Source organism: Lithobates pipiens, unplaced genomic scaffold (assembly GCF_037356315.1).
Source record: "Lithobates pipiens isolate NorthernLeopardFrog02 unplaced genomic scaffold, aLitPip1_a1.2 Scaffold_23, whole genome shotgun sequence".
Classification (NCBI taxonomy): domain Eukaryota; kingdom Metazoa; phylum Chordata; class Amphibia; order Anura; family Ranidae; genus Lithobates; species Lithobates pipiens.
The window spans coordinates 35,531,575-35,546,791 of record NW_027507785.1 but is presented as its reverse complement, the minus strand read 5'-3'; the positions used below and the strand labels follow the sequence as shown (position 1 = coordinate 35,546,791).

Here is a 15,217-nt window from a genome sequence, read left to right as displayed (position 1 = left end):
TAAACTGGGGGTGCTGCCGTTGACACTAGATGGCTTAACAAAAGTTGCTTTAAAATGGGGTGGGGTGGAAATATGTTGCCTGAACAGTGACTGCACCCAGGGTCAGGACAAGTGGTGGGCAGAAGGGGCGGCTGCCCTGGGCACTGTGAGGTGGGGGGTTGGTGCCATAAGGAAATTGCTGGGGAGGGGATTTGTGTTGGAAGGGGGGGGGGGGCGTTGCAGGGGGTAAGTATTCTAGGAGGAGTTGATCTTCCCTTTTTTTTATATATATATATATATATAATATATATATATATATATATATATATATATATATATATATATATTATATATTTTTTTTTTTTATATATATTATAATATAATTTTTTTTGGGGGGGGGCTCCCCCCAAAGAGTGATGATTAAAGGGGGATTAGTGTTGGGAAGGGGGTGGGGGGAGATTAGTGGAATCTGTGATGGGAGGGGGGCATTTGTAGTGGGGTTAGAAGATGTGTACCAGGAGGGGAAATTTTTAGAGTACAGGAATTTGAGCTGAGAGGGGGAATTTCAGCAGGGGCACAGATCTCCTTAGAGGGGTAAGCATGCAGTATATTGCTCAGTGATTTTGTGGGGGGATTTTTGCTGACACATAATGCTCATCCATCTTTGGGGGGGGGGGGGGAGCAGTTTGGCATGTTTGCCCTGGGCTCTGGCCTCTAGATGACCTTGTCCCAACACTGACTGCACCTTTATCTGAATAAATAGTTGGCAGGGACCATTCCTCCATTCATGCTGCTAAGCATGGATAGAGGAATCCACACTAAGCAGAGGCAGCTGACAGAATACCTGAATGGTGGCCACAGGTGAAAGGGTGCTGATGTGGCCACCCAAAAGCAAATTTTGGTGTATTGCTAGTTGAATATTATTATTATTATTTCAGGTACTTGTATAGTGTTGTCGGTTTACTCATCGCTTTATATATACATTGTACATTCACATCAGTCCCTTGCCCTCAATGAGCTTGCAACCTAAGGTCCCTAACACACATTCATACATACTAGGGCCAACTTAGACAGGATCCGATTTAACCTACCAGCATGTCTTTAGAGTGTGGGAGGAAACCAGAGTACCCAGAGGAAACCCACGTAGGTAGAACATGCAAAATCCAGGCAGATGGTGTCATGGTCGGGATTTGAACCAGCGACCCTTTTTGCTGCTAGGTGAAAGTGCTAACCACTACACCATAATGAAGATAAGTTAACATTTCTGTTCAGTTTATTTCTGTTCAGTTTATTTCTGTTTGGGACCCTATTGGGAAGTGTCTGCCCTTGTGACACCAGGATGGGAAATTGGCTGCTTAGTTGTAACCTTTGCTTATAAATGGGCTTTTGTACCCATTGGAGAGATTTTTTTTTTAATATAATCTGCTGGCCTAACATCTGAAGTGTAGGTAATACTCCCTAATGGAGATACAGATGGCCTTTCCTAACCTATCTCTGTGATGTTTAGGTATGATATTGGGGCGGGGAGGGGGGTACTTTGTTGGCCAGAACTGCATTAGAGGGATCTCCAGCAGGAGGAACGAGGCCCTGATTCCTCTATAGATCTTTAGTCGTCATTAGTGGGATCACTTGCAAGAGGAAGGCGGTCCCGATATTCCTAAATAGATCCTTAGTTATCAGCAGGAGAAAGGAGGTCCTTCTTCTCCTATATAGATCTTTAGTGATCACTAGAGGGATCACCGGCAGGCTGAAGGCGGTCCCGATATTCCTAAATAGATCCTTAGTTATCAGCAGGAGAAAGGGGGTCCTTATTCTCCTATATAGATCTTTAGTGGTCACTAGAGGGATCACCGGCAGGCTGAAGGAGGTCCTGATTCCTCCATTTATAGATCTTTGGCGATCACCAGCAGGTGGAAGGAGGTTGTGATTCCTCTATATAGAGCTCTCATTTGACCATTTTGAATACTGTGTTCAGTTCTGGAGACCTGACTTATAAAACAATATTGATGAGATAGAACAAGCTCAGAGATGGGCAACAAAAAGTTTTTATCCCTCAGACCCTTCACCATATCAGGAGAGACTGCAGGGACTTAAATAGTCTTGAGAAAAGATCTGAAAATAGGAACCTGATGGAAACTTTTATGTACAAGGGTGTGAATAAGGTACAGGAGGACAGTTTTTCCAATATGAAGCCAAGATCAATAACATGGTGGTCATACTGGTGGAGTTTGAGTTGTCTCCAAAAAGCTTTGGACCTGAAGATAACTTATATTTTTAAACGTTCTCTATTGAATATTTAACAGACGCTTGCGAAAATATTTCCTGGATGTTCCAGACATTATGTATTTTCCAGCAATCGGATTCTTGTCTCCCTTGTTACCTTTTCTTTATATCTTCTCCTTTCTTGTCCTAAGATACTCTTCTGCAGCTTTTGTTACTTATCAAGGTGATAATGACTTGGCAGTTGGGTTGCCCCAATAACATGGTAATGTACCATATATATGGGTGATCTAACTGATCTGGCTTTGGGCAATAATGTTTCTGATCTGTGACTGTACCCTTGGCCAACACTGGGTCTTTCTGTGTTCAGCTATTGTTTTGCAAAATGAAAAACTACAAGAGATATTTATTAAAATAAAAAATACCGCAGATGTTGGGTTTGGCAAGCTCTGTCTGAACTTTCCTCCCCATCAGCAGGAGGGAGGAGGTCCAAATGCATTGCACCGTATGCTGCTGGTGTCTGAACCAGTGTTGGCAGTGCCAGATAATCACCCCTGTAATTCTAGAGGTTTTACTTGACCCCGCAGGAGGTAGATTGGTAGTTTTCAGCAACAATAGTGCTGTAATGCGGCATCTTTCCACAGAACTGTGACTTCTCCGTAAATAATGCATCATTGACCTAAAGTTAGATTTAAGGATTAAACATTAGGGTATAGGGTTAGTCTTTAAATGAAGACAAAATGCCAACTTGGGGCTTCCATTGATCTGCACATTGCAATCTGTGAACAGGATACGAGAGCAGAGGGTAAAAGTCTCTTACCGCGTTTCCCCGAAAATAAGACTGGCTCTTCTATTAATTTTGGCTACAAAAAACACGTTAGGGCTTATTTTCAGGGAATGTCTTATTTATGGTATGTACCATATTGTACATTTATTCAAATAGTCATGCCATCTTAGGAAAAAAAATATCCTGATCCTTTCAAGCAGGATAGACAGCACAGTGCTTGTACCCCTCCCTGTTCTAAAAAAACAAAACCGTAATAATTAATTTTTTTTTTTTAAAGTTCCTATGTCCCTTGTCTTCTCTTTCCCTATCAGCTCCGGAGTCGGCATGGAATTTTGTAATCCCTTGTGTAGCTTTTATTGTGGAAAAACACCTTTATTTACAGTGTTGCTGGGCGCTCATGTGACCCGCCAGAGATCTTCTTCCCCGTTCTGAATACTGCAGAGGGAGAGGATGAGATCCTCGCTGATGTCAGCCACGCTCCAAGCATCACAGAGGGAGGGGGCAACTGAATAAGGTATTTTCCACAATAAAGTTACACAAGGAGACACACCGCACATTATATAATCTTTCTACAAAATGGATTACATGTTTTTACAATGACTTTAACTAGGGCTTATTTTTGGGATAGGACTTATATTGCAGCCATCCCCAAAAAATCACACTAGGTTTTTTTTGGTGGGGGAAACTGGGTAGATTGTATGCTCGCAGGAGCAGGGCTCTTCTAACCCTCTTGTATTGAATTGTATTTTTGGTGTATTATCTCCCTTTTATATTGTAAAGCGCTGCACAAACTGTTGGCACTATACAACTCATGTATAATAATAATAATTATAAACAGCTTCATCATTCCTTGTCCATTCAGCAGGCTGGAAGGGAAGAGGTGACCTAAGAAAGCAGAAATTCAGCAGCCAATTTTTCCTGTAGTCACCTATCAGATGGGTTTTAGCAAAATTGTGATTTCAGAATGGGGAGGGTGTTAAACTGTACTTACAGGAATGCTTGCAGCTATAGTGCTAGCAACCCATCTGCCATTTTTCAACCACTTTCAGCCACAAAACCAATCCAAGAAACCATGAACATGTGGCTTTAGTAAAATAACATTGTTGGCAGGTTGCCTTAATAATTTCTGCCATTTATGCAACTGAAAGAAGTTGAGGTTGCTGGAGTTAAAGATCCTTAGATTATTATGTTCTCATCATACGCTATAGGCTTAGATTGTACAAAAATATTGTAACGTGTGTGTGTGTGTGTGTGTGTACAGCTTTTATTTACCAGCAAAAGCCTCAATTGTATATACAATCCAAAGCCTTCAGACCAGTGCTGGGTGCCGCGATCTTAAATGTGATGTCATCAGCACCAGCAGACTTGGCTATCACTCAAGTGACACTCTATAGCACCCTTTTAACCCCAGAGTGCTCCTTGCATTGGTGATCAGTGGGAGGAATGACCCATGCGTTGGTCGTCAGTGGGAGGAATGACCCATGCGTTGGTCATCAGTGGGAGGAATGACCCATGCGTTGGTCGTCAGCGGGAGGAATGACCCATGCGTTGGTCGTCAGCGGGAGGAATGACCCATGCGTTGGTCGTCAGTGGGAGGAATGACCCATGCGTTGGTCGTCAGCGGGAGGAATGACCCATGCGTTGGTCGTCAGCGGGAGGAATGACCCATGCGTTGGCCGTCAGCGGGAGGAATGACCCATGCGTTGGCCGTCAGCGGGAGGAATGGCCCATGCGTTGGCCGTCAGCGGGAGGAATGGCCCATGCGTTGGCCGTCAGCGGGAGGAATGGCCCATGCGTTGGCCGTCAGCGGGAGGAATGGCCCATGCGTTGGCCGTCAGCGGGAGGAAGGGCCCATGCATTGGCCGTCAGCGGGAGGAAGGGCCCATGCATTGGCCGTCAGCGGGAGGAAGGGCCCATGCGTTGGCCGTCAGCGGGAGGAAGGGCCCATGCGTTGGCCGTCAGCGGGAGGAAGGGCCCATGCGTTGGCCGTCAGCGGGAGGAAGGGCCAAAGCTCAAGGCATCTCTCTCAAACTCTGGAGGACCCCCAAGGTTTCAGGAACCCCTTGTTGAGAATGCTTCTCTCTAATATTCACCTTTGCTCCTCTCCGGCAGCTAAATAAATGGTCCATGTAGGTGAAGAGAGTGGAAGAGCCGGGCCAGCACAGACCGCAATTAGACACTGCCAAAGAGAGACTAAGCCATGCAAAAAAGGAGAGGGGGCTATTCTAGGGAATTCACTCCTCCTGAGTAGTCATAAATTCTACCAACTTCAAAGACACACATTTGCAAGTAAAATGTTTTTTTCCCCGGAGAGCAGAGACACTGCATTTAATCATTTAAAATACTGTTTTGTTTTTTTTCTGGCTTTTACCTGCAACTGCCTAAGTTGGTGCCAATGTCTCTATAACACTCTGTGAAGTGGCAAATCCACCTATTCAGCCTTTTCTGGGTTAACCCCTTCCCTGCCAGCTGGCTCCAGGTAGGCCTGCCCTTGGGGTAGGCTTCCATCCATTGATGCTGATTAATGAATGAGTTGTATCATGTCAGGAGCGAGAGGAGACAGATGTGGTTGTCTCCAGGGGCTGCATTGCATCCTCCAGCTGGGAGTAACAAGTTGTGTCACTGATCATCTGTGCAGGAAGCGGCAGATCCGGTACATATGGCAACGTGCCGATTCATAAACAAGGCATTTGTCATGAATAATAAGACTTTCATCTGTAACTGCAGCCTGGATCTTAAGGGCAGGTTATATTTGTGTGTGGCTTTGCAGTCCTGCCAAACTCTGATGAGAAGAGTTCACCTGATATAAAAGAAGTTTAGATATATTTGTAATTACAGTCCCATTATTATTATTATTATAGTCCCCAAGACATTTTTTATTTCTGTTTTTTTATTTTATTTAAAAAAAATCAAGTCTACCCCCCCCTGCCAAACCCAACCTTTTGTTGCACCTATGATGATGTCATCAGTCTGCTGCAGGCAGGTGGACGAATGTCCTCAGTCTCCTCTTCCCCCAGTGATCATACTGTACATTGCAGCTTTTGTAGAAAGTCGCACGAAGACAGGTGCAATCAACCTCCTCCAGTGCAGGTGGCGCTCATCTGCAGTGGTCTTGTAGCTGGAGTGGAACACCGCTCCTCTATGGTTTCCTAGGTCACTGGGGACACAATCTAGTTGGATGAAGCCACCCCATGTGATGCTGGCAGCCATCTTGGATCAGGCAGAGCCTATTTATGGCTCTGGCTCCCAGGGTTTGTGCGCTTTTGCGAGTTGGTAGAGTAGGGATAGGAGCCTCTCCTGTTAGGGACCACACTATTGTTAGGGAAAGGTTCCTGAGGAGGGAAAGCACAGGGTCTCAACTCCTTTGGGCACCATCTTGTTTGGGAATAAGACAGCCAGGCCACATTCTGATCTTAACAGATGCTGTCAGTCTGGCTAATACTTGCTCTCTTCTCGTTACTGGAGACCGTGAGTGTACCCTGTTGGGCAGCCTTCCCACTGAGTTTCTTGTGAACTGTTGTGGTGCTGTTTCAATATATGTTTTTTTTCATTGCACCTGTGTGAATTATTGTTGTCGTACCACCAGTGGCGTTGGAAGGGGGGGCTGGAGCCTTGATTGGGTCCCCGAAAAAGACCTGGGTCTCAGGCATGCACAATTGTATTGTTAGCCCCGAGCGCCGCTGAGAAGGGACCAATCTGATCCCGAGTGCGGCCGAGTCACATAGCAAGTCCCACCTTCTGGAGCCTGCAGCTCCTATGATGGATGTCCCACAGGTCCAATGGCGGGACTGCGGGACATGTGACGTCCATCATAGGCGCTGCAGGCTCCAAAAGGTGGTAATTACAATGCAGCCACCGCACCACATCACTGTGAGATCCCTGATCCGGGCGGGCAGCTCTCCTCTCCTCCTCCTGGATGCCTGCTGTGATGATGGGCGCACCACACAGCACGGCTGAGCTGCTGCTGCAGGACACATGATGTCTGTCGTCTGTTCAGGTAGGTCGGTGTATGTATGTCAGGTAGGTCACTGTGTCAGGCAGGTCAGTTTAGTGGTCAGCATTGATGGGCAGCGGTAAGCCGGGCAGCAACCAGCAAGTGAGCTTATCACTGACACACCGCCACACAACCCCACCACCCAGCCAAAATACCCTGCGCCACATTTCCTGTCCCTTAGCCGCATATATGCAAGGGGGCCTGTATACATGCCGCTGCAGGGCAGGAAATGCCTCTGCTGCCTATGTTTGGCTGTTGGCTTTGACCGCTTCCCGGTAGGAGAGCTCAGGCGGGTCCCCCCCCCCTCCCCTCCCCCATTGATTTTGTTGCATGCTTCTTTCAGGCCAGTACCTTAGAAAGTTTTAAGGTCAGAGACAGCCAGGTAACTAGTTTTTAAAACCAGAGGATCATTGGCAGTTTTGTCACATGAACCTCTCAGCAGATACTGCTCATATCCAGCACAGCTTAAGGAAGATAGACATTGATGAAGTCTGATTGGCTGCTCTGGTTTACTTCCTTTTGCCATTTTTCCTTATAGAAACAACTAGGTGTATTAGAACCCAGCTGATGGATGGAGCAATCACAGTGATAAATAGAGCAGCTGCATGGTTGCGGACGCTCCATTAATCAGCTCTCGGCAGGCTGTATAGCCAGGCGATGTACAAACTCACTCTGGCAGGGAACAGATGTCAGTCCAGGTTTGATGTAGACGTATGATTTCTTGTGATCTTAGAAGAGACCTGTGTATTGTGCTGACCTAAAGGCAACTTTGCTTATCGTTTACCAATCTTGTTCCCGAATCCCGCAGAGCAGTCATCGTGTACAACTTATATTGTGTAATGGATAGATGGTTATCATAGCAAAGGTTATAAATCAGATGTAGGAAGATATGTGGCATAGATTGATCGTTTTGGAAGGCTTTCTAACATCCACAGCAGTGGCAGCTGGTGGTCGGTCATCAGCCCTGCACTTGCCCCATCTAGGTCGCGGGCAGCGCTTCCTCGGGCCGCAGCTTCACCCTGCGTCTTGTTTCCTCCTCTGCTTTGGTGGCTTCCCCTGCATCTCCTCTCTCCTCCCCGGCGGCCAATAGGATTGCTTCTCCTCTTTTGGGTGGCTGGTCTCGGAACCCATTGCTGATTGGCCGGGAGGAGATTTAGGAAGACCATAGGGAATATTAATTCACTATTGTCGTACAACTGGGTGGGCTCACGTGCAGTACTCTGTCCCGAGCCCACCCTTTTTTTGAAGCCTATTAGAGCCTCAGGCTCTAATCACCTGCTTCTAAAAGAAAAAAAAAGAAAAAAACATTGGAATCTATGTGTCCGGAGCCCCGCATGTAGATTAGGGGGCCAGGCGCATGGATTGGGGGGGGGGGCCGGGCCGCCACTGATCCCCAGTCTGCAACCAAACAATTGAAACTGGTGGACTCTGTATGCTGTATTCTGTTTCATTGATCAACTCCACTCTGTATGATGTGCTCTGTTGCATAGCTAAGCTCCACTCTGTACCCTGTGCTATAGATTACATAACTAATCTCAGTTCTACTCTGTATGCTGTGCTGTATGTTACATAACTCAAGTCAGCTCCAATCTTACAATAATGACCTGTTAGTGATCAACCCATCTTCCCACAATGCAGCACTGAGTGTCTGAATGACCAATCACCAGCTTCTACCGCTGTCACATGGGGGTGGTGGGAGAGGTCTTGGGTCTGTGTGGGTAGCAGGGAAGGGTGGACAGGTAAATGAACCCATTGATGTGCATCAAGGTGAAAGGTTTGATATAGTTGGTTCCTGATGGATGTACCCCACTGTCTGGTGGGAGTTTGTGGGTTCTTAAGGTCCTCAGTGCCACGGTTGACATATGCTGTATATGCACCTTTTTATATATAAATAGAGGAAAAGGAGACCATCACTTAAGGGGGAGATCCTAATGCTGGGATTTACAGCATTTGAAAGTATGTGCTTTCCAATGTGATCTAGCGTGCATTAGGAGAAGGAAGCCATTCCAAGTTATTACCTACTGTGCGGGGTGGATGTAATTATGGAACATCCGTGATCTGAGCACTTAAGGGCTGGTGAAAATTTTGCTTATGCTACACTTTTGAAGAATAGCGTTGTAAAGAGGATGTTTAAAAGCAGTCTCCCCTGATGTCCATTAATGACACTTTAGTGGTAATCAATGTTCACTATATGACTGATCCTCCACTGGGATACTCTGGACAGTTCCATGGAATATACTTTGTTACAAGACATTATGACCATGCTGAAGGATGTTCTAATAAAACAGAACTGATAAATTGAGCTCATTTTAATAGCATTTTAGAGAATAGGTCCTGATATCATGGGCGCATTTCAGCCTTTCTCAGCCTAATGGCCGTATTGAGTCAACAACTTCATGAGCATCCCCTTTATGTATAAACGGTTATAGAGGGGGTATTTCTCCACCAACACTGACAGCTTCTTCAGGGTTGGACCAAATCCAAGCTCATTCCTCCTTTTGAGGTTGCCAAGGGGTTTCCTGAGCAGTGATTAAGGGGGAGCTGATCTCCTACCTGCACTAGCCACTAATGCAAGGGTCTATACTGAACATTAATGTTAGGAGACACCAACATCTTTGGACTGGCACCAACCACTTCCTTCCAGGTTAGGCGATTACAAGCTCATTCCTCCTCTTGAGGTTTCAAGGGGTCCCTTGAGTAGTGATCAAGGGGGAGCTGATCTACTACCTGCACTAGCCACTAATGCAAGGGTCTATACCAGTGATGGCGAACCTTGGCACCCCAGATGTTTTGGAACTACATTTCCCATGATGCTCATGCACTCTGCAGTGTAGTGGAGCATCATGGGAAATGTAATTTCAAAACATCAGGAGTGCCAAGGTTCGCCATCACTGGTCTATACTGACCATTAATGTTAGGAGACACCAACATCTTTGGACTGGCACCAACAACTTCCTTCCAGGTTAGGTGAACACAAGCTCATTCCTCCTCTTGAGGTTTCAAGGGGTCCCTTGAGTAGTTATCAATGGGGAGCACATCTCCTACAACTAGTCACTAGTGCAAGAGGGCCCATTTACACCGACCAATAATGGTAGGGGACACAAACTTTTTTTGGACTGGCACCAACTGCTTCTTTCCAGGTATTGACCAAACCCAAGCTCATTCCTCTTCTTGAGGTTGCAAGGGGTTCCTTGAGCAGTAACTAAAGAGGGGCTGTTCCTCTACCGCTAGTTACTAGTGCAAGGGGGACCATCTGCACTGACTATTATTAGGGGACACCAACATTTTGGACTGGCACCAACTTCTTCCTTGCAGGTATGGCTGAACCCAAACTCATTCCTCCTCTTGAGGTTACCATGATTTCCTTGAGCAGTGACCAATGGGGAGCTGATCTCCTACTTACACTAGCCACTAGTGTAAGTGGGCCATCTACACCAACCATTAATGTAGGACACCAACATTTTTAGGCTTTGTTTACACTTGCAGTTGTGATTGGGCGTGGTAAAACACATAGTGGAGCCATGTCTTTACTGCCCCCTCCCAACTGCTCCTCGTTAGGCTGCAAAGGCAGTGGACAAGGGTGTACACATGCTGTGGCCACAATGCTTTGCTTCTCCCTTTCATGCTTGGCAGTTCTGCCCATCAAATGCGACCAAATGCAAGTGGCTGCAGCATGATGGTGCTGGAGACGCAACACCTCCTCAACACCTGTCAAACATTCTCTGAAGTGTGATCCACCACAGAGAGCTAACGCTAGTGTAAACTAGTAGACATGTGCAATTCGTTTAGTTTCCGAATTCATTTTTAACGAAAATCTGAAATAACTAACTAATAACTATCAAATTATAAGTATTGGAATTTCCTTTGAAATTTTGGCTATTAGTGAACGTAACGAGTACGAATTTATCCAAAGTTACGAATTATTTGAAATAACGAATGCCAAATAAACGAATGGAACGTAACGATCTAATAATAATAAAAAAATCTTTTTATTATTATTACTTATTTGTTACATTTTATTTGTTTAGATGCGGTATTCTTTATCATGGATAATTCGTAACTTCAGATAAATTTGTATTCGTTATGTTCTCAAACAGCCAAATTTCAAAGGAAATTCCAATACCTATAATTTAAGTTATTAGTTATTTTGAATTTTACAGATTTTTATTTTTATTTTTTTTCGAATTTCCGAAAAAAGCAAAAAAAAGAAAAACTTTTTTGTTAGTGCACATGTCTATAAACTAGCCCTCAGTGTCTATGTTTCTTGTCTGTTATTGTTCATTTTTTTTTTTTGTAAAATCTTTATTTTGAAACATTTTAACAGAAGAATACACTTAAAGAGGGATTCCACCAAAAAAAAAAATATTAAAAGCCAGCAGCTATAAATACTACAGCTGCTGACTTTTAATAAATGGACACTCACCTGTCCCGGGTTCCAGCGATGCCGGCAGCCGAGGCCGAACGATCTCTCGGCTCTCGGCTGCTGTCGCCACCATTGGGCGAGGGAATCAGGAAGTGAAGCGAATCGACTTCACTTCCCAGTTCCCTACTGCGCATGCGCGAGCCGCGCCGCGCAATAGGAAATCTCCGCGCTGTCACTGGGACCCGTGTGTGTCCCAGCAGACAGCGCGGCAGGGCAGGAAATGGCGTAGACTCCCGCGGGAGTCTATGCCCGGAAGTGGGTGAAAATACCTGTCTTTGACGGGTATCTCCACCCCCCTCCCCCCTGAAAGGTGTCAATTGTGACACCGGAGGGGGGGAGGGATCCGATCAGCGGAGGTTCCACTTTAGGGTGGAATCACGCTTTAAGTACACATAAGACAGGTGTGTCAGGACCAATTACAAGTCAAATAAACTGTATGAAACAATTACACCTGTTTATCCTATCCCGGGTGGCAGAGAGAAGATGGTCTAAGTCGGGCACGTAGATCTATTGCCCTACTTTAAGCTAACACCTGCAATGTCTCCTGCATATCCACATCCGTTCTGGTTTCTCTGAGCCGTGGTCCTGCTGCAAAGTGCTTCTAGTTCCAAGGGGGGGGACAGTCCAATACCCGATCGGTTCTGCTAGCTCTAGAAGAGCCAAGTCCAGGCTGGAGGATGTTATTGTTCATTTAATTTTTAAACCACATCAGAGCACTATCAGGTTCTCTCCTGCCAAACAGGGCTCAGGGCTGTGTGGTCTGGCAGAACTGTGTAAATCTCAGGACTGGATAGACAGAAATTAACCTTTCGGCAGGTGAGAAGCCTTCCTTTCTATGTATGTATTTTTTTGTATTCAGTTGTTTGCCTGGAGTCCAGCTTTAATCTACAGGTTTGTATTTTCTGTGTATGTTTGTTTGATATATATATATATATATATATATATATATATATATATATATATATATATAGATATTTCTTCCTGTGCAGCATTTTAAGTTGATTGCTGAAAACACGTTGACAAATAATGACACTATCGTTAGCATCTCAGCAGCCATTTTGTTCCTCCTGTAAGTTTGTTGTGCAGTTGCTGCATGTGTTGACCTCCTGTCCTCCTTTGTGTGACGCAGGTGATTCCCAACTGGAAGGAACAGGAATGGAGCACGGAAAAGCCTGAAAATTACGCCGGGATCTTTCACTTCAATTTCTGGCGGTTTGGGGAGTGGGTAGACGTGGTGATCGATGACAGACTCCCGACAATCAACAATCAGCTCATCTACTGCCATTCCAATGAGAAGAACGAGCTGTGGTGTGCGTTGGTGGAGAAGGCTTATGCCAAGTACGTAGCGGCCCCAGTGCTTTTCTCTTTATAGGTCCATCACTACAATATTCTACTGTACAGTATGTACCCACAAGTGGAGGAAGTCCAGGGCAAGGTGATGAAAATGTCTGTAAGGCTGTGTTCACATGGGATGTACTACAGTGTACGGCCATGCATAGCTCCCAACTTTCACTGATTTGGAGCAATGTCCCTCATTCCTCCTTATTTGTCCCTCATTTTGGTCTGATCTATATGGATGTATATAACATGCACTTTTTATCTATCAAAAAGTGTTTTCCAGCCCTAAACCTTTCATCTGATTTCTAAATTGCTGCATTTGTAAATTCCAAAAGTCAATATAAAGGAATAGTAGTGGTAAAAAAAAAAGGACTTGTGGGTTCAACCAATATTTTTTTTTTTTTTTGTACAATTCTCCTTTAAGGGGTCGTTGCAAGGGGTGTGTCTTATGCCTGCATACTTTTGCTTATAGGTGTCCCTCATTCCCATCTCAAAAAGTTAGGTGGTATGCACCCATGCAATGCTATGTTTGCACATGGGAATTCAGAGGAGTTCCATGCATTCTCATGTAGGCAGTTCCATTGGTGTCTGCCACTGCTCCCAATTTGACATCTGTGTGGGTGCACGTCCCCAAACTCACACAGTGTTTGGGGCCATTTCCCAGTGCAGCTGCTGCATCCCAATTGACATCAATGGGACCGCCTGTACTGGGGAGGATTATTATTATTATACAGGGTTTATATAACGCCTGCAGTTTGCACACCACTTTACAATATAAAGGGAGTCAATACAGTTCAATATAGCAGGAATAAGAGGAGCTTACAATCGAGAGAGGGGAAGGTGGTACGAATAGCTGTGGGGGATGATCTGATGGGGTTGACCCAAGTATAGCTTTTAGGTGGAGGCGGGGTAAGCTTCGTTTTCAAGGATCACCTAAATGTAGACAGGGTAGAATCTGATCGGACATACTGGAGTAGGGAGTTCCAGAGGATGGGATGAGTTCTGGAGAAATCCTGAAGACTAGCATGGGAGGAAGTAACAAGGGAGCAGGAAAATTAGATGTCTTGGGAGGAGCGAAGTGGACGATTTGCGTGATATCTTGAGATGCCTGGCTTTGTGCGTTGTGGTTAGTATCTTGGATTTTTCTACGTCAGGTTAGTGGAAGCCAGAGGTGGGATTGGCAGGGGCAGCAGTCATGGATTGGTTAGTAAGGTGTATAGTATCTGGCAGCAGCATCCATAATAGACTGAAAGGGGGATAGTCTGTGTAAAGGTTCGACATCCTTACCACTCTAACAGTAAAAAAACAAAAACAAAACCCTAAGCAATTTAAAGTTGAACCTTGTCCAACTTCATTGAGTGGTCACGTGTCTTCATGAGTGACTCGAGACTGAATAGTTTCCTCCCAATACTGGAATCACCATCAAGATATTTATATACCATCAGTGGTGGCTGGTGCTTCATTTTGTGGGGGGGGGGGGGGCACACGCTACCCCCGAATGGACATCCCTGACCCCCTATCCGTCTGCCCACCCCAGATCCATCTGCTCACCAGCCCCGCACTTGCCCCATCTAAGTCACAGGCAGCTGCTGATCCTTCCTGCGTCTCCTCCTCCTCCTCCTCCTCCTTTTGTGTAATTCTCCTTTAAGGGGGGGGGGGGGGGGTGTCCTATGCCTACATACTTTTGCTAATAGGTGTCCCTCGTTCCCATCTCAGGAAGTTAAGGGTTATGCATAGTACTGCAGTACCCATGTTATTAAGCACCCGCCAATGCACTGTTTTTTTAATCTGTGTTTGGGGTGCTGTTAACATTGCATTGGCCCCTGCATGCGGATTGCTATTCGAATGTGGTCGGGGAAGTGTGCACAAAATGTATCTTTCTGGTGTGAACCAGCCTTTGAGTTTTGCATACTCTGTTAGTGGGTCACAGAAAAAAATTCCAACCGAACCAGAAAGACATGTACGAAGCTGGACCGAAATGTAAGCGGAGGACATACATGACTGGGTGGAAGTAACTACCAGACTACAACAGGTTAAGTTAGGTGCTGATTAGATAGGATAAACTAGCTCTTACCTGATTGGATGTTCTAGGGGGGGGGGGGGCGGTGGGGAGGAGAGGGATAGATAATAGTTGAGTGGAGGAGCTAAGGGGAAACAATTGCAGGTTGGAAATTGTTGGAGGAACTCCCTCCCGCCCTGATGGAAGAGGTCTGTTTGCTGTGGTGGAAGAAGATGGTCATTTGCAGTTGGGGTCCTTGACGAGGGTATACAACAAGAGGTATATTGATGAGATGGTGGGACCCATCTCAGGTATGGAGTGCTCCCCGGTTGGTCTGGTTCAGTCTAGACTACCAGGTAGTAAGGGGGTAGGGGTCTGTGGTCAGTTGGTGAGTCCTCAAGGCGGTGTTTGGCGGCTGGGGACAGAATCTAACTCAGCGGTACCGCAGATTCCAAATTGGGGAAGATGGTTTCGAGT

At 45.6% G+C, this 15,217-nt stretch overlaps 1 protein-coding gene across 2 annotated transcripts in view; it reads left to right on the top strand.

Moving 5' to 3' along the window:
• Positions 1-15,217, top strand: part of CAPN5 (calpain 5) — a 181,068-nt gene that overhangs the window by 129,327 nt on the left and 36,524 nt on the right. For both annotated transcript variants that reach the window (XM_077451419.1, XM_077451420.1), the window contains exon 4: positions 12,533-12,741. In XM_077451419.1, the coding sequence (XP_077307545.1) occupies positions 12,533-12,741 (209 nt within the window). The remainder of the gene's footprint in view (positions 1-12,532; positions 12,742-15,217) is intronic.